At 26.6% G+C, this 22121-nt stretch overlaps 1 protein-coding gene across 3 annotated transcripts; it reads left to right on the forward strand.

Annotated features, from left to right (window-relative positions):
* Nucleotides 1-1832: 1832 nt before the first annotated feature.
* LOC112682766 (UDP-N-acetylglucosamine--peptide N-acetylglucosaminyltransferase 110 kDa subunit-like) lies at nt 1833-20347 on the forward strand. Of its 3 annotated transcripts, none has more exons than XM_025553483.1 (8): nt 1833-1975; nt 3875-3932; nt 4099-4181; nt 6130-6271; nt 6338-6356; nt 10398-11532; nt 12272-13234; nt 19182-20347. In XM_025553483.1, exons 2-8 carry the CDS (start codon nt 3930-3932, stop codon nt 20317-20319), a joined length of 3483 nt encoding a protein of 1160 aa, XP_025409268.1. In that variant the 5' UTR covers nt 1833-1975; nt 3875-3929; the 3' UTR covers nt 20320-20347. The 3 variants fall into 3 exon arrangements, with proteins under 3 accessions (XP_025409268.1, XP_025409269.1, XP_025409270.1); XM_025553484.1 differs by lacking the exon at nt 1833-1975 and adding an exon at nt 3331-3419; XM_025553485.1 differs by lacking the exons at nt 1833-1975; nt 3875-3932; nt 4099-4181; nt 6130-6271; nt 6338-6356 and adding an exon at nt 9892-10072 and having other exon boundaries at nt 19182-20346.
* Nucleotides 20348-22121: the final 1774 nt, after the last annotated feature.

Below are 22121 nucleotides of genomic sequence, written 5' to 3' on the forward strand. Positions count from 1 at the left end.
GTACATTATCTATCATTTTTTCTTATCGTTAGGCCGCGTACACATTGGAAAGCGTTTCGTGGTGAGCGGTGGGCGATGAACGACGAGCGTTGAGCGGTGAGCTGTGAAGTGTGTATATTAAAGAACAAGCGATGAGCGTTGTTTGAAACATTATTTTATTTTAGTGTAGTGACTTAGAGTACCATGGCACTAAGTTCGGAAGTTCGTCGTATTTTATTGTTCGAAAATTCATTTTTACGAAGACTACGCCTCTTAATTAACTAAAAAGAAAAAAAAGAATAGGTGTTCACGAAATGAATAAAAAACGAAGTTTTCTAGGCGAGTTCCATCATGTATATGAAGAATTAAGACTTGACCGAAAGATATTTTTCAAATTTTTACGTATGTCTTTAGAAACTTTTGATTTTCTTCTATCTAAAGTACAATTCAAATTAACAAAGCCGGTGACTAATTTCAAAAAACCTATTTTTGCGGCTGAGAGACTTTATGTCACTCTAAGGTAAGTCATTAGATATGATTTTGTTTTAATTATTAATATAATAATTAAAACAAAATCATATAAATTCAGTATAAATATTTGAATTGTTTTTATTAAACATTTTTCTTTGTATTGCAACATTGTATTTATAAAATCTGTATCTATAAAATAACTGTATTAGGACTTCTAAGGTTCAAAAAATAAATAAAAAACAAAAACTTTAAAAAAAAAAAAATTATAAAATAATATTACCTATTCCTAACTGGAATATATACAACAGCTCCAATTTCATCCCACAATTTATTGTTTTTTTTTCAGCTTTTTTATAATCGGGGTGTCTATCATTCCATAAATATGGTCTTCCCTGCACTTCTGATATGAGAAGTTCTCGACTTGCATTTGTAAAATGTACTTTTTAAGAGCACATGGTGTCTTATAAAACACGTTTTAATTAATACCAATGCAAAACATAAATACAACGCTTAACAACAACGCTCACAATTCAAGTAGTCTTGAAAAATAAACAACGCATCGCGCACAGCGCATCGCTAACGTTCAACGCCCGAGATCAGTGTACACTGTTCCGATAAAATTACTGTGTTTGATTTATTTTTGTCAACGCTCACCGCTCATCGACCACCGCTCGCCGCGCAACGCTTTCCAATGTGCACGCGGCCTTATACCTAAATTTTATTTCTCCAAAATTTTTTCCACTTGTTCAAATTAATCAAGAAAATAAATTTCATGTAATATTGTAATATTATAATAAGTATTGTATATTCAATATTGTATTTTAGTGACCAATGCCATTAAGCGTCCATCCGGAATTTTGGCGCATATACTTACCTTAAATAAGAAAGGGGACTCCGTCCCTCTCCACTTTAACCACTGCTAACGCTCCATGCGGATAAAAGATCAATAGGATCATGATTATTATATCATGGATAGAATAAAAAAATTTGGAATTATGGAAACTTTAATTCGTAATAAAATAAACAGAAGTTTATATTTAATATATTTAATACTATTTATAAGTTTTGATCCTATGTATTCACTAATTTTGGCAGTTATTTTTGTTTTATTTGTTTTTTTATTATTTTAATTTTGTTGAAAATTGTATGACCGTATTTTCATTATTAAATGATATGTGCAAATGTCTCAGTTTACCTGTTCGATGTTCTATGCAAGGGAAATTTACGTTATATTATTTATTATTTTAAACCATATTTGATACATATCATATATTTGATAAGAAATTACGTCATGATAATTGATAAGGATTTAGCTCGTGGGCTGTCTTTAAACGCTCGTTGTAAGTACATTATATTATATATATTAGTGCCGTAGCTGGTTATTTTTTTAAGTAAATTTGAAACCGTTTCAGTTGTGTCCATAACAGTTTATAGTAGAGTAGTTAAGTTGATGTGTGTGAGCGTTATCCCACCACACGTTCCTCGTTCTAGTTCTACTGGTTAAACAATCGGCAACGTGATATCGGTGAGTGATTTTTTTTTGGTTATGTTCGGCGTCTATGCGAGTCACTTATTGTCAGTACGGGTAGCATGTTAAATCGCAAATAGATTATTATTTTTCTTTTAATTTTCTTTTCCCCTGTTCACGTCTCGAAATACGAGAGACCTAACCTAACCTAACCTTAGAAGTAAATAATTAAGAGAAGTAAAAGTATCGTTTTAAGCTCAATTTATTGGTATTATATAGATACTTCCGAACACGTAGGTTCTTAAAAATCTAACTTTGTTTAATTGTATAAAAAAAAATAGAATAGACATTTACTATACATACGTTGACATATATGTGGACAGATGATAGCACATTTTAAAAATTACCCACATGTGATAATGTATCTAAAAACAATTTGATACACATTAATTGACTATTGATATACGAAAAGGTGTCGTATATACCGACCAAAATCGTGCATATGGACACATAAAATATAATTTTTATAAAAGTAAAAATTAAAATAACACATATGTTTCCATACTCGTCGTGTCACATGACTACCACGGAAGAACCACTTTATTAGTACGTCCTCTCTCTTACATACATTTAGATATCTATAATAATAATAATAATATAATAATTTGCTTACATGCTAATAGAAGAAATTAAAGAAATGTTAATGCTAGCTTATCTTCTATTGTGACATTAATATTACCTGAATTCGAATTGCCTGATACTACAGGTAATACCCCAAAAAAATATAATAAATATTTATTTTATTTTTTTATCAACCGTGACTCGCATAATAACTTACGATTGTATAATAACTCGTTTCACATATTATCGCATCACAATTATATGTAGTTTACGTAATAATGCCATACATTTTGTCCGGGGGGGGGGGTTACCCAATTATCTATGAATCATTTGAGATAAAAACGACTATTAAGTATAATGAATAACGAATAATTGTAAAAATTAAAATTATGAATAAAAATAATCTGTAATAATCAAATGAAAAATAAATGAATAAAGAGTACATTTTATTCGACTAATGCCCAACTCTGACTAATAGTGACAAAACGAAAAGTTCATTGCCAAACAATATCAGTATGATCAATAAAATTAGTGAACTACGTAAACTTAAGAATAGTTCATCTGAACTACTCACTTGAATAGTTCCTAACTGTGAACTAATGAACTATTCATAGAAATTAACTAAACTTTCCATTTCTACTCTGTTCTACCATATCTTATTCACAACCTGCATACAACGTTGGTAGCACTGGATTGAAATTCTATTGCAAAGATGCTCGTTGTTTCACGCTGTCCCCCTTCCCTCTACCGATCGATTAGTGTTATTTCACTATAGTGAACGTCTAACCATCGTACTATCATAAACGTTATTATTTATAAGCACATACATGAAGTGCGTTTTGACAGATTTTTTTACGACCACGACCGTAATTTAGTTGAGGTGAAATATTATTACTGAAACTAAGAAATTTTAATGGATAGAAAAAATAATTGTTTAATGAAATTTAATATGTTTTTAAGAATAAATTATTTTGAAATTGATATTCTTAGTCTTCAAAAATGTATATGTAAAAAAATAAAAATTTTATTTATCTTCAAATTGATTTTTCGAAATAATTATTGATGAATATACTGCAAATTATTCGTATTAGAATATTTTTATGTAATTAATTTTTTTATTTTATTTTCTATTTATACCAAATTTTGATCAAATATTTTTTATATTATATGAATATTTATTTTTAATTTTTAATATGTAATACTTATTAATTCATCTCTTTAAAGTATTACTTCATGACTATTTTGTAAACACTTGTTGCTTATTATGATAGATTCCATAACATATTTTGTAAAGACACCAATAATAAATATTATCTATTCTTTATTTTTTTTTAGTTTATGTCATTATTGAATATCTTGGAGCAATATTAATGTGAGCTACTTTATTAAAATGGTAAGCCTTTATATATGTTAATGGTTTTCAATTTTTAATGTTTATGAATTATAATAATGTAAATATAAAATTAATATAATAATAGATTATTTTTAATTTTATTATTATTATTATTAAAAAGTTATTGATTTGAAAAATATTAATTTTATTATTAATATTTTCACAGGCTTTATTTTGCGTTAAACATTCAAATACCACAGCATCAATATCAGTTATATCTGATGTATTATGTCAGAAAAACTCGTCAAAGTAATTAATTTATAGTAACTACTTATTTTAGTGTTAAAAGTTTTTGAGATAAATGTTAATTCATTCATAATTGATCCATTTTTAATAATATTAAGTACATTTTTTAAATCATTGTGCATTGTTTTCTGCGAGCTTTTCAATTACCTTTTGGTATTTTTTAAAATATTTCATGTAATATAAAGCAGTTACTATCCATTTCCCTTACCTTGTTATTACCAGGACTGGAGGTAAAGGTATATTTTCCATTTCATCTCTAAAAATTGAAATTTTATTTTGTAATATTAAAAATATTTTTTTACCATTATTGATTAAAATATTAATATTTGGAAATAATTTGTAAACTTTTTCAGCAATAAGTTTGCAAGAACGTGTAGTACAAATCTTATGTACCATAATAGAATAAAACAACATCAAAGATTTTATTGATTTTACTATGTATAGAGTAGCGTCTGTTAAAAATAATGCGCATCTTCTAAACCTACATTGGTCCATAATAATTTTAATGAGTCATTTATGAACTGACTAATATATTCGTTTTATTTAATTGTTTGAATGCCAAAAAATGAGACCATCCTGCGTAATTCTTGTTTAGGGCACCCACAAATAAATTAGAAATGTATAAACTTCTTGTTTTAGTGGTTTCATTAACTATAACATAAACAAAATTGTTTCCAATTTTTTATTTTGTTTTTTGTCTTTTGATAAATATTTTATCCATAATATACTTTCTTCTAGTATAGATTGGTTGGTATATTTAGACAAAAGAATGTCAAAATAGTTTGCCGTGTAATTTATATAAAGGTATGTCAGATGAAACCATAGGGAAACATAAATCTTATATAATTAAATTAATTTTAATGAAGGAAGTACCTGTTTTCATGTGTTGATCTGACTGTGATTTTCTTTCACAAACTATGTTGCCTACATGCGTTCAAAATATTATTTTTCCATCTGAAGTAAAAACTTCTTTGTTTGTACAGGAAATTCATTCACGTATTTTAGAATTAAAAAACTAACTTTTGGTATTTTGTACTTTCTACATTTTTTTTAAATTGGTTTATTTTTATTGATACAGTTGTATTTATTAAACTAAAAAATGTTGATGTTTGGTTGTTAGCACAGTTGTCACTCCAGAATAGTCAACTAAATGTTCATTTCATAGCCTGTAGGTTGAATTGTAGAATTAAATGTATTACTTTGATAATGATGGTATAATGATTAGATTACAGCCGATGAGTTAGTTCTTTTATAATGATAGCATTACCTTGATCATTTCTAATGTATATATGTTACATGTAATATGTGTTTTAAATTAATATAGCTATACTAGAAATGTGTCGCTAACCTTCAACTTCCTAACGACTAACATTTTTTCATAATAGCATATTCATTGAAATATGCAACAAATGTACATTTATAGCCAAATTTACAAAATATTGATATATTGTTATTGATTCTGATATATATTGATATTGATCTGGTTCCTATACCTTCATAAGTTTTTTAAGCTAAAAACATACAACCTGACCACATTTGACCTATGCCAACAAAATAACTGTTGTTTTTTAATCTGTGTTACTAAGGTAATATAAATATAGATAAATTGGAGAGTTCTATCAAAAGATTTCATGGCTTAGAATCCTTACTAGAAAACTTGGCTATGTAGACTATTTAGCAAAATTCTTAGAAATATCTGTCCTGTAGTTTATATGTCTATGAATCTCTAATATACCAAAATCCATTTGTATATAAATAGAGATAGAAAATTTAAAGTTAAAAAATATATATGTATATGGTATATGCATTGTAAAATGGTAATAATTAATCAGGCTATGGTTCAAAATTATTATTAAAATGTTATGTTGATTATGTGATATGTTTCATTATGGTTTTAGACTTATTCTATTGTATATTCTAAAATAAACTAATTTATTTATTTATTTTAAAGATTTGGAGATGCGTATGCTACATTCAAAAGATTAGGTATTTTTCAAGTAAAGGATTTGGCTAATTTATCTTTGACACAAGTCAGTCAAATCCCCCTGGGTACGGATATTGATATAATAGCTGTTCTCTATGATGCATTAGAAGTAACTATTATATTATTATTAATCAGAATTTATATTTATTTATTTATTTTTTATTTATTTTTTCAGTTATATGATAAACAATGTAGTAAGTAAAATGTATTTTTAAATTTTTATTAAATATATCAAAATAAGTATTTACAAAATATATATAACTATTTACGTTTGCTATATAAAGTAAGTACTACTAAAACCATAGTTTAAAATCATTTATCATTATTATTAATTCTTAATTAATTTACGACTTAAATTAATAATAGTATTAGAATTTTTTTTTGTATTTAAAGTCAGCTTGACAGTTCATTGCTCATTCAATGATTTATTAGGTCTCATAATACACATTTATGGCATTTAATAGTTTTCTATTTTACTGTATACATAAGGAAAACAAGCTGATATTTAGATTTATAACTATACTATTATCATATATAGTAGAATAAAGTGAAAAACTTAATTCTTTACTAAGATTAAATAATATATTTAATATATTTTGCTATCATTTGTTCATAGTTCTTATTAAGATAAAATATATTTTCTTTAATCAGTTGCCATTGTTATTATTGTTATTATTAATTTATATAATAGAATAATGGGCCCTTTTGATGGCCCCATGCTATTAACTTTTTACTCATGTATACGATTCTTTTGCACACATTTACCTTTTTACGATTTGTTTGATCTAGGGCTGTCCCGAAGATGAAAATCAAGTTGGTGGGGGTGGGGATGGGGTGGGGGGTTTGAATAATATGAAAAATACCGACTTCAATTTTTTTACTCATTGTATGTATTATAATTAACTATATGTAGTCATATTTTTTACTTTTTAACATGTATATATGTGTCAGTGCTGCACGTTCTTAGCCTAACCTAACCAATTTAATTATATATATATATATATATATATTTAATAATATATTTATTAATATTAATAATATTTTATATTGTATAATAAGTAATTATATACATTTTATTCGTGTATACAATGTATTACGAAATATGTAATATTTGTTTTCCGTAAGTAAAATTAGGATCTTCTAGGCTATAATGAAACAAGTCGACTGCCAAGAGGTGTTTTCGTTGGGAGGGATGGTAAGATACCTTCTCAAGACCCTTTTGGGACAGCCCTGGTTTGACCACAATAGTATATTTTTATTTTCTCTTTAATGTGGGCTAGGATTTTCTGAATTGCACATATGTGATTAAAGATGTGAAATTATGTTCTTTTTTTCTAAATAAATACCAAACTATATTATTTATAAGTAGTTATTGTAGTCTGCTTTTGTTAGTTAGTATGATTTAAAGAAATACAAAAAAAAAAAAAAACACTATAAAATACCAATATAGCTTAAATATACCATTTCAAATAAAATCAAAAACGGTATAACAACACAAAATCATAATTCATGGTAGATTAAAACAAAATAAATCAAGTTTGATTCTAACAAAATTAAATTTCTTTTAAAAACTATCATAAAATGATATATATTTACAACAGATTTTTATACCAAGAATTAATAATTGACAAATTATTAGGCCCTATTATTTGTACAATTTCGGACTGCACACTTGATTTTACTGCTTTAAATGAAAATTTAATCTCGCTATTGTTTTAAAAAAAGGAATATATTACATATATATATATGCATTACATTTTAAAAAATTCAATAATACTCATATTTCCTAGTAGTTAGCTTATTATTTAATTTTTGTTTTGTAGACCATAGTGCACATACGTTAAAACCTTAGTGCACACTTGTACATTCATGGTGCACATAAAAATAGAGCCTGCAAATTATTATAAACAGTTATTAACTCTAACATAATACATATGTATCAAAAACTTACGTTTGTTAAGATACAACAAAAGCTGGGTAACAATGGTTACTGATTTAGTGTTTTTTAATTTTATTAAGACTAAAAAAATATAATTGGATCTGCATCATTTTTAATATTCATGGAAGCTCTAATACAAACTATTTAACAAGTTTTTTTTTGACATTGAAGTAGCTTCATCAATTAATATGGATATTTTAGAATTACTTTGAAAAATAAAATTTGTAACTTTCACTCTCATTACATTGCCAATGTGACTAGAAATATCAGCATAAGAATGATCACTGTGTAATATGTGGCCCATATTTAATCCGTTTGACATTTGAAGTTGAAAATCATATGGTAAATCAGAAAATGGTCATCTTTTTAAGAATGTTATGTACGGTATTAAATACTCTCATTGTGTTCTCAAATTCAACAGAAATGCCCCTTGATACAGATTTTTGATTTAAAAATTCTTAACTTTTTTGCTAGTTTTTTCTCGGCTTGGCAATTCTGAAGTCACAATTGAGTTTGATTTAGTCAACCAATTTAATAAAAATAATATATTTACTAAAATCACTAATAACTTCTTATTTAGTATCTTGGAAAATTAAATACTAAACAAAGTATTGCGTGCCAACCGATTGATCGAATCTCAGTGACTTTGTTCAACGCTTGTATGTAGGTATGTCATAAATAATTAATGCTAATTGTGGTAAAGTGATTTATTAAACTGTTAAAAATTATTCTAAGTTTAATTAATTAATTTGGCTGTTAAAATTCTAAGTCCAGATATTTAATTTAAACTGTTCTAAAATATTCTAAGTCCTAACCATGACATACACTAGCTTGAAGGTGCTCAGTGTCGCATAGCAAGAACTCGTCTGATTTGCCCTTGTTTCCGGTTCCCTTATATATCCGTTGGACGTTAGTGTGTGTGTAAATTGCAAGTATGTGTATGTGAAAATTAGTGATAATTACAAATAGTTAAAAAATGATAATCCTTATAGATTTTGTGTGTGAGATGGCGTATGCATATAATTTGGAAATGTATATAATTCAATTTATCTCACTGGTGTGTTTAATTGGTACAATTTTTCCTTATTGAATGATGTTTATGTGATATTTTGGATGTTATCCTAATAATCATTAGTTTCCCTGTTCGAATTTTATGAAGGTGTGACGTTTGTGTGATAATGCGTATACTTTAATTAAGTTTAAATTAACGTTAATAAACGTTCTACTTAAAAAAAACGAAAGTAAAAATACATTATCTTCCGTTATAAAAACTATTCATGTTATAACTTTATAAAATGTATATTTTATTGTTTTGGTCACAACTCACAAATTACAAGATAGTTTACCATTATCAGGCAATACCACGGACTAAGATATATATATAATATATATCTTAGTCCGTGGGCAATACCATAGAGGAAGTCTATAAATAACTCAATAACCAAAATATTGTATTTATCAGTATTTACAATTTCTTATCAACATAAATTGTAAGAAATGACACTTAGGTTTATTAGATATGGGCATCAAGGAGTTCAATTTAAATGAGATAAAAATACTGATTTCGTAAAAAACAAAAATTAAATACTCGTAAAACTAGTTAAAAAATCATCGTAAATAAAATACAATTTTAATCGATAATCTTTGTATATATTTAAAAGGGGGATGCATAATTTTGGAAAAAATAAGTAGAGGTATGAAAAATGTAGATAATAAGTGGAGGGATGTCTTCCCCCCCGTATCACCCCCACGACGATCACTGGTCATAAGTTTATTAATAGGTTCACTAGCCCATAATATCGAAAGAGAATTGCTAATGTAATGTAATTTTTTATGGTAAAATCGGAAAATATAGAAGTAGTGCTAGACTGTACTAAGTGTTATTGACATAAGATCACAATTTCATCTGAGTCATTCGTTATTAGTTTAATGACGGATTTTGTTGTGCTCAAACGAGTCGTCGATTTTCAGGTAAACAATTTTGAATGTGTGCAAATAAGTTGCACCATTACTTATTTACTTAACATTTTTATAACTTAATAACAATATAAATAACAATACAATTGAGTGCTGTTGATTTTTAATATATATATAAGTAAATTTTTAAAAGTAAAATATATTAAGAAACCTGAGGTATCTAGATCTGCTACAGGTATATTTATTTTTATACCACGGCTTAATGATTTAAAAGAAATTATATTAAACAGTTAATTACCTATTAAATATTTTTATATAAACAAGAGCTTTTAAATTACTGGTATAGATTGGTCAAAACTACTTTTTGTTTTTGTTTCAGAAATGCAATTGAAAAATGCTCATGAAGAATATGAAAACAATAATATTGTCAATTCCCAAATCATGGGTCTTGAACTATTGAAACATAATGACAAGGATATAAATACATTAATATTATTGACTGCAACTTATTTTCGTAATGAAGAATATGATGAATCAATTAAATATTGTTGTACTATACTTAAAATTGAACCAAACTGTAGTGATGCATATAGAAATTTAGGTTCGAATTATTTTAAAAAATGTGATCTTATAAAGGCAATAGAAGCATATTATTATGCTGCAGAGAGTAGTTATGATAATGATTGTTGGTACTTATTTGCTAAAGCAATAATTTTAAATCATCCAGAAACAGCAGAATTTGCTTATCAATCTGTTTTGCATTATAAACCTGATTTGTATTTGTTACGTTATGAATATGCCAATTATTTATTTTCATTAAATCGAATGAAAGAGGCTGAAAATCAATTTGAAATGGTTGCAAATGATAAACCGGAATTCTCACCAATTTTTAATAATTTGGGATGTATTCATTTCAAAAATAATAAAGAAAATGCACTTCATCATTATAATAAAGCAGTGGATTTGGATCCTAAATTAACAGTTGCTTGGGTTAATTTGGGAATTACTTACATCAAATTAAAAAAATATGATGATGCCATAGAAGTTTTTCAAAAAGCTTCTCAGTTGGACCCAAATAACTCTACTTCATCGCAATATTTAGCTCGTATTTATTTGAAGCAAGAAAATATAGTATCAGCTATTGACACTTATAAAAAATATCTGCTGATTCAACCGAATAATGTAGAAGTGAATTATGAGTTAGGTGTAGTTTACCTCAATTCTTTGAAAAATAGCATTGAAGCAATCAAATATTTGGAAAAATGTATGGAATTAAATCTAAAAACTAAAGATTTTTTTATCAATCTTGCAAAAACATATATTGCTTTAGAAAAAAAACAATGTGCTTCTATGGTATATGTATCATTGGGTGATTATTATATTCAACAAAATGATGAAAAAGCCAAAAGGGCATATACTGCTGCCTTATTGATTGATCCAGATAACGCAGAAGGGCATTGGAAACTAGGAATACAATATTTTCGATTGGGTCTTCTTGATATGGCTGCAAAGAGGTATATAATATATAAAACAAATTTAATACTATATCCTAATTAATTTTGGTTTTGGAACATTTGTGTTTACCAGTGGTGGATCCAAGATTTTTTTTTTTTGTGGTTGAAAAATGTTTTCCTTTGGGATATTTTTTATAACATTACAGTCAGTAATTGATAATGAATTAAGATAATAGTAAGTAATATAATACATTAATTTAAATCTTAGACTACTAATTTCTTGTATGAATAAAAATACAAATTATATACTTTCCCTTATACTTTTTTTAAAAAAAAAGCCTTTTTCTTAATTCATAAAATTATTGATTTTTAATATATATTTTTTTTGATTTAGGGGGGTTATCTCTCCATGGATCCGCCACTGATGATTATTATTGTTGATTACAGTTTACATTGATCTTAATATTTTTTTTTTAATAAATATAAATATATTTACATACATTTTAATAATATATTATACATTTTTTGGCTTATTTTTTTGACTTATTATTGAATATTAAATTAAATGTCTCTTCACATTTATTTTACCATTAACAGTTAATCAATTTTATTAAAATTTATAATGTTTTAAATAACAAATCAATATTTCAATATATAGGTCTTTTAATTTAATTTTTGTTTAAATGTTTATTCTCGTTTATTTTATGTCATTCCTTTCTTAAGCTATAGTAGTTTATTTCAATTTATAATTATTTGTTGTCTTTTTAATATAATTCTTATTTATTTTATCTTTTAACAGGTATAGAAAATCTATAGAATTGAGGCCTAATTTTCCTGATGTATACTATGATAGTGCAATATTATTTGAAATAAAAAAACTGGATGAAAAAGCAATAAACTACTATAAAATGGTTTTACAACTTCAACCAGATCATTATAATGCATATTGTAATTTGATACTTTTGAATCAGAAATTGGGCCGTACTGATGATATTTTTAAACTAAATAATAAGTTTCTTTTGAGTAAAAATGTATATAATCTTGAAGGACATATTAAAATGGCAAATATTTTTTATTATAACAAAAGAAATCTTGATATTGCACTTCTACATTGTGAAAAAGCCTTGAGTATTGATAGTACATCTCCCAATGTTCATATTTTTAAAGGGAATGTATTACTGGAATTGAAGAAAACTGGAGAAGCAATGACTTGTTTTGAAACAGCAATTAAACTAGATCCACACAGTATAATAGCTCATACTAATATTGGGTCCATCTATAAGAACAAAGGAAATTTCATGGAAGCAATAAATTCATATGAAATAGTTTTGAAGCTTCGACCAGATTTCCCAGATGCTTATTGTAATTTAATACAATGTTATCAGTACATTTGTAATTGGCAAGACTATGATTTCTATGTTGGAAAATTAAAAGATATAATATTAAAACAAATTAATGATGGACAATTGCCATCAATAGATCCCTACCATTCTTTAATGTATCCATTTTCTTCTGAAGTACTAAGAAGAATTGCTTCAACGAATGCAGAAAAGTGTATTGAGAAATCAAATATAGAAATTGATCTAATTCAAAGTTATAAATATCCAATATCATTGACACCTGATGGATGCATTCGTGTAGGTTATGTATCTTCAGATTTTGGTAATCTGCAGTTGATGCAATCCATTCCAAATTTGCACAACAAAAGCAAGATTGAAGTATTTTTTTATGCTCTATCGTCAAATGATGATTCAAAATCTTGGTAAGAACTTGATTGATATTTATGTATTAAGAACTAAAATCATTAGGTTAATTGTGTAGTTCTAAAAATAGTTATCAATAGCATATGTTATATACATTAGAAATATGACATCATTGTTATTTTATAGTAAAGTAAGTATGTATATTAGAAAAATTATGTAAATATTAAACACATTAATTTCAATTTTTCTTAAATATCATTAAATTAGCATATTTTATAAATATAAATAGTAGGTAGGTAGGCCTAGTGCGCTAATTATCAGGTTGGTTACATTTTTATGAATTTAAATTTCATTGTTACATTTTATTTGGTTATATATTTCACATATTTATTTATAATTATTTTTAGTTTCATTTTTATTTTTTTTACAATTATGATTTTATAGCTAAATTACTTGTTCAGCTTAATTAAACTATTAAAATATATCATTATAAAATTTAAAACTAACCATCTTCTACTCTTTGTCCAGTAAAAGTTATCTTCAGTTCTCAAAATGTAGCTGCAGAAGTTTTGTCTGCTTTTCATTCATTCACCTGAAGAAAATTTGTTCGGAATAAAACTTCTCTTGAACAAAAATTGCTATGTGCTTGCCTTGAAGAGTTTGATCGTCATACATTCAATGGTGAGACTGATCTCTCAAATTCCTACTTGAATGGTGTTCCTCTCATAATTTCTTCCCTTTCATAAAACTACAATGACTTCCATCGATGCGAACAAAATTAATTTCCACTAGTCTCAATTACTCCATCTCAAAATATTCTAGCTCTTTTAGATCCTATCAAAACAGCAGAGGTTTACGAACCAAACTGTTCAATTTCAAATGTGATATTACTTCTTTTAAATATGTATTCATAACCTTAACTGAGTCCTGATTTAAATAATAGTTTTCATAGTAATAAATTAGTTTTATTTAATTATAATATTATTATAATAGATCTTCATTAAATAGTTTATTAAATTGTGGTGGAAGTGTTCTATAGTGTTTCATATTCACTCTTACTAAGTGTTTTCTGATTTTACCAATAAACAAGTTATTTAATAATTTTTAATTATAATAATCTTAAACTCTAAAAACTTAATTCCAAGTGCTGTATATTTAAATTTCTTGCAAAGATTTTAACCTACCGTAAATATCTTGATCTAATGACATTCATTCTTTCTTATTCATCTTCTACTAACATTCGTCATCCTTGTATTCTTGAAACTTATACATTTCATGGCTTCTATCAATTCAACTATTTTAAATACACTCAGTTCTCAAATCAATTTAATTTTCAGCAATATTTCCATTACTATACAACATTCCTTTGAATTTTTTTTTTTTTTGGGTTTAGTATAGGCCATTAAAGCCTTTTACTGCAGTTTCCACCTCCTTCCACCATTCTTTATCCTTTACCATCTCTTCCGGTTTTTCTTCTAATATTAACCTTAGGTCTTGATATATATATGGTTACTCCTTCGTTGTTTTTGTCGGCCAAGGGTACTTCTTTTGTTTGGTTTCCACGAGGTTATTTTATTTAATATTTTTCTTTCAGCTCTCCAGACATGTCCCGCCCATCTGATTATTTTGCTCTTTGTTACTGCTACTATGTCTAGTTGGTTGTATAGTTCATATAAGGTAACGATAGTTCTACGCTCAAATTCATTGGTTTCCTCATTCTTTTGGGAATCAAATATTTTTCTTTGTACTTTCCTTTCAAGTATTGCTAGCTTTTTTTTTTTTTTTTTTGAGGGCCATACCTCACATGCATACTAATTGATTGGTCTGACATGTATTTTATATATTGTTACGAATTTTTGCCAAGAGTGGTTAGGCACATTTTAAAAAATCTATTAGCTGCAGTTATTCTTCTTTGTATTTATTTGTGTCCATTATTGGTTATGTCCAGTCCTAGTCCAAGGTATTTAAAAAAAATTCTATTCTTTCAAAACTCATTTGTCCTATTACTAATTCTGTTTTATTATGAATTTTGCATGGTAATATCATGTATTTTGTCTTACTTTTATTGATTATTAAACCCATATCCTTACTTTTTTTTTATTAGGTCTAATGTCATTTTTAGTTTTTCTTCTGATTCAGGTACGATCATAATATCATCTGCATATGCCTTTATAGTTCTGTGTTTTCCTGGATTTTAAGCTCTGTTCTAAATTCTAAGACAGTTCTTACTACATATTCTAGTGCTATATTGAATAGTATAAAAAATAGTGATCACATAGATCACCTTGTCTTATACCATTTTCTACATTGAATTCATCTAACATTTGCTGATTGTATCTAATTCTATATTTTGAATTTGTAGTGCAGGTTAGTACAGGTTAATTATTTTTTCTGGGATTCCAAATTTCAAAATCACAGCCCAATTAGGATTCTTTGATGATTAATTCATAAGCTTGTTTGTATTCAATGAATAGGATAAATAAGTCTTGATTGAATTCATAGCTTTTCTCCATTAGTTGTTTTCTATGTAAATTTGGTCCAATATAGGTTTTCCTTTTGTGAATCCTACTTGGTTCTCAACTACTATTTCTTTTGTGTAGAATATTAGCCTTTTTAATAATACATCTTATATGTTATTTAGAGTACAACATTCAATTGATCCTTGTTTAATAATTAAAGTACTCCTACTTCAACTATTATTCAAAACACTCTCTTCAATTTTAAAGCTGATTTCACTAAAATTTCTAATTTTTTAAATTCCTATACTTGGTTACAAAATTTTCAAAATAACACAATTGATACTACAGATAATAACCTTTTGGGTGCTATCCACTCATTCATTCTAAAGTTTATTTTTTAAGGTTCTACTCACGTATCTCTCTTTCAACCTTCGTTCACTAAAAAACAAATTGATCTTATTTACCTTAAACACCGAGCACATAATATAAAGAAACATCTAATATTTGCGATTACCAACATTTTTCCAGATTAGTATAAATATTTATCAAAACAATCTTATCATAGTTACATATGTGAAATTGAATCATCATTATTTAATAATCCTAAAGCTTTCTGGGAATTCATTCGTAGAAATAAGTCGCTTGAGAGTATACCAAGTTCAATTACCCTCAATAATATAGTTAGTACCGATGAACTTGATTCAGAAAATTTGTCATTTTAAATCTACCTATACATGGCTGTTATCTTCATCTACTTCTGTTTACAACCTTCTTATTAATGTCTACTTCTCTGTTAATGATGTTTTTTATCAACTCATTTTTTCATGGCAAATCTGCCCCTGGATTTAATAGTTTAGCGGGGGCTTGCCTTTTTAAATTGCGTGATATCATTTGTTAACCTCTAGTTTTTATATAAAATCATTCAAGGTATTTTTCCATTCATTCTTAAAATAAGTTCTTAGCTACCACTTTTAAGAACAGTTTAATCCATCAAATGTTGTAAACCATCGCCTCATTACCAATATATCTTATTTAGCGACAATTATTGAATTATAAGTTTTTCCTCTATCCAACCTCTAGTTAATTTCTTCCTGATTGATAAACAGATGATAAATATTGCTAATAATAATAATTAATATTAACTTAGTATTGCTAATGAAACCCTTATTTTTAACTACCCTTAAATCATAAACCAGTTCCTAATCCTGTTTTCTTATTACTTCATTGATTGTATTTCATATTTTTTATTTTGTATACTTGTATTCCCCAAAAAAAACTTTCAAAAAGTAAAAAAAACGCCAAGTTCAAAATTATATTCTTACAACGAAAAAAAACTTGTCCAAAAAAATGCACTGATATCAACATTATCCAAGCTTTTGATTTACGAGGTACTTCAACCATTTTCCTAAACTTATCTTGTTTCTCCTTATAAATATTATTTTTGTAACGGTCTTGTTTCAATATCACTATCCAATACTTAGCGGCTGATTTTAATATTAATGTCCGCTAAATATGTGTATTTTAGATAATTACATGTATATATAAAAGCATATATATAATATGTATATATGAATAAAGCCTATATTATATACAATATATCTAGAAGCATGTGTTAAGTTAATTTCGGTCGCAACACATATAAATTATAATATTACATTTTATTATTAATATGCTGCGGCTTCATCGTCGTCATCGTCATCGGTTTTATATAAATAAAAATACAAAATAATTAATAAATATTCCTATGTGAACACACTGCAGTCGGAAATTCTGCATATTATTCCGTATTATTATAATTTGAATACAAAATATATATGTATATGTTACGGGTAATGTTAACATTTGGATAATGTCGATATTATCCGGCTAAAGTCAACATTAGCCAACTGTTATCATTACCTGCCATAAATATTATTAAATGTTGGCTAATGTTAACATTAACCGGATAATATGATATTAGCCAAGAACTCTTGGATAATATCTTAACAACCATAAACATTTAACGGGCATGAGATAAAATCATTATAAATCATTAACAATGTTAAATATATTAACATACAATAAATTAGTAATTACCATAAAATACATAATATTATTAATATGAATTTATTTTTTATTTTTAATAATCTAACTTATTAATGATACAATATTGAATTTCATTTTATATTATAAATTGTTTCTTAAAATATTATTTTAAGTATCTATAAAATTAAAATGCTAATGTTTTAACCTTTATTATTACATGGCATACTTCCGTGACATTTTTAATTGCACAAAATGCTAGTTGATTTGCACTTATACATCAATATATCTATATATTGTTTATTTTATCGGTAAGATAACTGACTAACTCAGTTACAAGTCAAGATAAAGTATTATACTCTGGAAGTCCGACGCTTTATTATTATATAGAATGCTAATAAAAACTATAATCTATTTAATATACAACATTATCCAATATTGACTGGTTAAAGTTAACATTATCTGGATAATGTTAATAATTCTTGCTTATAAACGAAAAATTACACGTTATCCAAATGTTAACATTGCCCGTAACATATATATGAAATAAGAAGTAATAAGAAATAATTATTACGACTATGATAGGATTTTAAAATTATGTTAAAATTAATTTTATAAATATTTTTTGGCATAGTTATAAAAGAAATCCAAGTTAAAGATGTTTTTACAATTATAAAATGTTTATAGTACAAACGCATCAGCTAGAAATTGTAAAATTATAGAAACTTGTATATTTACTGGAATTACTTTAATTTTGGCTTACGTTTATTAATCACATCAGAGAAGACTTTTATGTATATTTAAGATTTATGCTAATTTTGGAAGGTATTTTTGGGGTAATTTTGAGTTTTTTTGAATTTTTTTTTTTTGTTCCCTACTCATCCACGATGAAAAGCTGTATCCAAATTTTTATCAAGTTTCATAAATTTGTTTTTTCTCTACCTTGATAAAAAGATATTTCCATTTTTCGTTAAATCGACTACTTTTGCACCCTTAAAACTGAGGGTTGAGTCAATGCAGAATGTTCGTTCTTGTCTTATTCGACAGTTGTAGGCATAAGTATTAAGAAGCTATAAAAATAGGTATTTTCATTTATATTCCCTCTCCGGCTGCTGTGAATGCCGCTTTATTCCATTTAGTTGTGCAGATTATATATATTGTACGGTTGACCATTAACATAATACAATTTTGATAATTTCATAATATTATTAAACTTTTATGAACAAAAATGAGATGCCTTGTTTGTTCAATTTGTATATTTTTATACTTATTTTTCGGATTTAAATTTTAATTCACAAAAGATATGATGACAAAAATGTAAATTGGGTATTATAAAAAATATTTAAAAGAAAATAGTATAACATGTATTAATAATATTTTTATATGTAGTCTGGTTATCCGCCATGCCACTAAATTCTCAGATGTTCACTAATCCAAAAATAAATACTTGAATCATGACATTTTTGCATTAAATAATTTTTTAACGTTATTATTAATATATGAATAATTATAATTTTTATTTTAGGTTTAAAATATCATCTGAATCGGATCATTTTAGAGATATTTCCAAATTGAATGTAGTTGATGCTGCTGATCAAATAAATAGTGATGGGATTCATATTTTAATTAATATGAATGGTTATACTGAAGGGGCTAGAAATGAGATATTTGCTTTACGACCAGCTGCAATTCAAGTTTTATGGCTTGGTTATCCTGGTACTAGCGGTGCTACATTTATTGATTACTTGATTACCGATAAAATATGTTCACCACCTGAATTTAATCATTATTATACTGAAAAATTAGCATACATGAATCAGTCTGTTTTTGTTGGTGATCATAAACAGTTATATGGTGATTTAAGTCCGCGCACCAATAATAATTATCAAAACATACCTACAAGAGAGCTTAAGACTACTATTATAATAAATAATGGAGTTCATAGTATCAAAAAACCAAAACCAAATCATTCTATACTACCAAAAAATTTTCCTACTTCTATGTATAGTATTAGAAAACGTGCAGATGGCCAGGAAAAATTTTACACTAGATCCCAATATAATTTACCTGAAAACGCTATTGTTTATTGTAATTTTGGTAAATTATATAAAATAGACCCTCATACTTTTAAGATGTGGATAACTATTTTAAAAAATGTTCCTAATTCTGTACTATGGCTTCTTAAATTTTCTGAAGCTGGAGTTGAAAACTTATTGAGTATTATTTCATCATCAAATGTGGATCGATCACGTATAATTTTTAGTGACATAGAACTAAAAGATGATCACATGAGACGAATACAGTTGGCTGATATATTTTTGGATACTTGCATATGCAATGGCCATACTACTTGCTTGGATGCATTATGGGCTGGAATACCAATAGTAACATTACCAGGAGAAACATTTGCATCTCGTGTTTCTGCTTCCCAATTAACTACACTAGGATGTATCGAGACAATTGCTCTTAATAAAGAACAATATATAGACATAGCAGTAAAATTTGGGAAGGATAAACATTTATTGGAGAATATTAGATCAAAAATTTGGACATTAAGAACAGAGAGTAAATTGTTTGATTGTAAATCATATGCCGAAGAACTTGAAATTATTTATGAAGATATATGGAATAAGTTTTTATTTGGGAACCATTTAGATATATAATATTTATTTTAGCAAACATGATTACTATTTATTTTTGTGTTCATTAAGCAATTTACATTAGGTTGTACTAATTATATTTATTTATGTAAGAACAGGCCTAGAGCCTAGTCGATTTTATATATATATAATATTAATATATATATAATATTAATTGATTTTTTTTTTTTTTTTTTTGCAACGATTTAATTTCGCATAAAAGTGATAACATGAATCACAATTACTACGTTTATATGATAGCGTTAAAACGGTTTGAAATTAATCCGTTTTGAAATTAAGACCCATTAACGTCATGTAATCACTTAAAAACGATTTAAAAAATGTAAACCGTTTTAACTTTTAAAACATTTTTTAAACCGTTTTTAAGTGTTTACATGACGTTAATGGGTCTTAATTTCAAAACGGATTAATTTCAAACCGTTTTAACGCTATCATATAAACGTAGTGATTGTGATTCATGTTATCACTTTTATGCGAAATTAAATCGTTTCAAACCGTTTTAACCCTTTCAGTCCAGATTTTTTTTTTTAGGTAAAAAAATTTTTTCTTCATATTTTTATTTTATATATTCTAAAAATAAGTTACTGTTAAAATTTCAAATTTTTCGCACTACCCCTTCCTAAAAAATTCGTGATGTACATTAAAATGTACAATGGGACTTGCCGTCATAAAAAATAAAAAAAAAATTTATTATAACAAATGCATATTTATAAATTTAAGAATTGTATAATTGTATTAAGAATAAATAATAACTTATAACAGTCATTAAAAATTAAAATAATAGCTTATAATAGTTATTAAAAATATAAAGTAAAATAAAATATCAAATACAAAGTTAATTGTGAAAATCAAAAAAACAGTTATTTTTTGTCGTAAAACATAAATGAACGTTACATTTTATACAATTTACATTTGTTCTTCCTTTGCAACCTTCATATTTACATCGCGTGGCTTATTTTCTTCCATCAAGCTGTGGTAAGTGACCGATATTGTCATGTTGAACAGTTGATAAAGGACGCTAGTCTATTATTTTTTTTTTTTTTTTCAAGCGGTGAAAATAATTTTTTTTGAAGATTCGGGGATATGCGTGACGACGGGCGTCCTACTTTTCTCGAAGGCGTAATTACAGTTTTCCCCAAAAGTATCAATTCTTTAGCCAATCTCATCCTAAATCCAAGTAAATCTAATGTATCTTTCTTTTTGATTTTTAATTGTTTTGCGTCATTTATGTATTCTAACCACGAGTTACTTACTGCCATTTCAAACGCGTGGCTAACCATTCTGAGTGTCCATTTTTTTGATTTTATGAAACATCGATATAAGCTTACTAGCTGATCGTGTTTATCTACACCACCCATCGTATTATTATAATGTCCTACTATTTCCGGTCGCTCGATGTAGACATATTTTTTGTTTATTCTGTCCCACATTTTTATCGTATCAACTTTTCCTGAGGCCACAACATTTGAACATAAATTTATGGGTTTATTGTCATACCATTTTACTAGTCCTAAATTTACGTCTGGAATGTCCGAACTTATTTCAAATGTTGTCCCCCTTCCCATTTTTTTCGTTTATCCGACAAAAATGGTGGATTGTTGAAACGATTCGTACGTATTGTACCAGTCGCGTGAATTTGTTTTTTTTGCAAAGTGTAAAATAAATTGAACGATGTAAAAAAAATTGTCCATTGTCAAATAATGACAATTTGGCTTTAGATTTTCCGTTAAACTTATAACTACAGCACCACCTACACCAAAAGTTTTTTTTAAATCATCGTCGACTTCGATCATATTTCCTTAGTA

Source organism: Sipha flava, unplaced genomic scaffold (assembly GCF_003268045.1).
Source record: "Sipha flava isolate LNK unplaced genomic scaffold, YSA_version1 210_pilon_pilon, whole genome shotgun sequence".
Taxonomy (NCBI): domain Eukaryota; kingdom Metazoa; phylum Arthropoda; class Insecta; order Hemiptera; family Aphididae; genus Sipha; species Sipha flava.

Coding starts and splice junctions, on each gene's coding strand:
- LOC112682766 (XM_025553483.1), top strand. Junction 11,533..12,271: donor CTTGATATGGCTGCAAAGAG/GTATATAATATA, acceptor ATCTTTTAACAG/GTATAGAAAATCTATAGAAT. Junction 13,235..19,181: donor AATGATGATTCAAAATCTTG/GTAAGAACTTGA, acceptor TTTTTATTTTAG/GTTTAAAATATCATCTGAAT.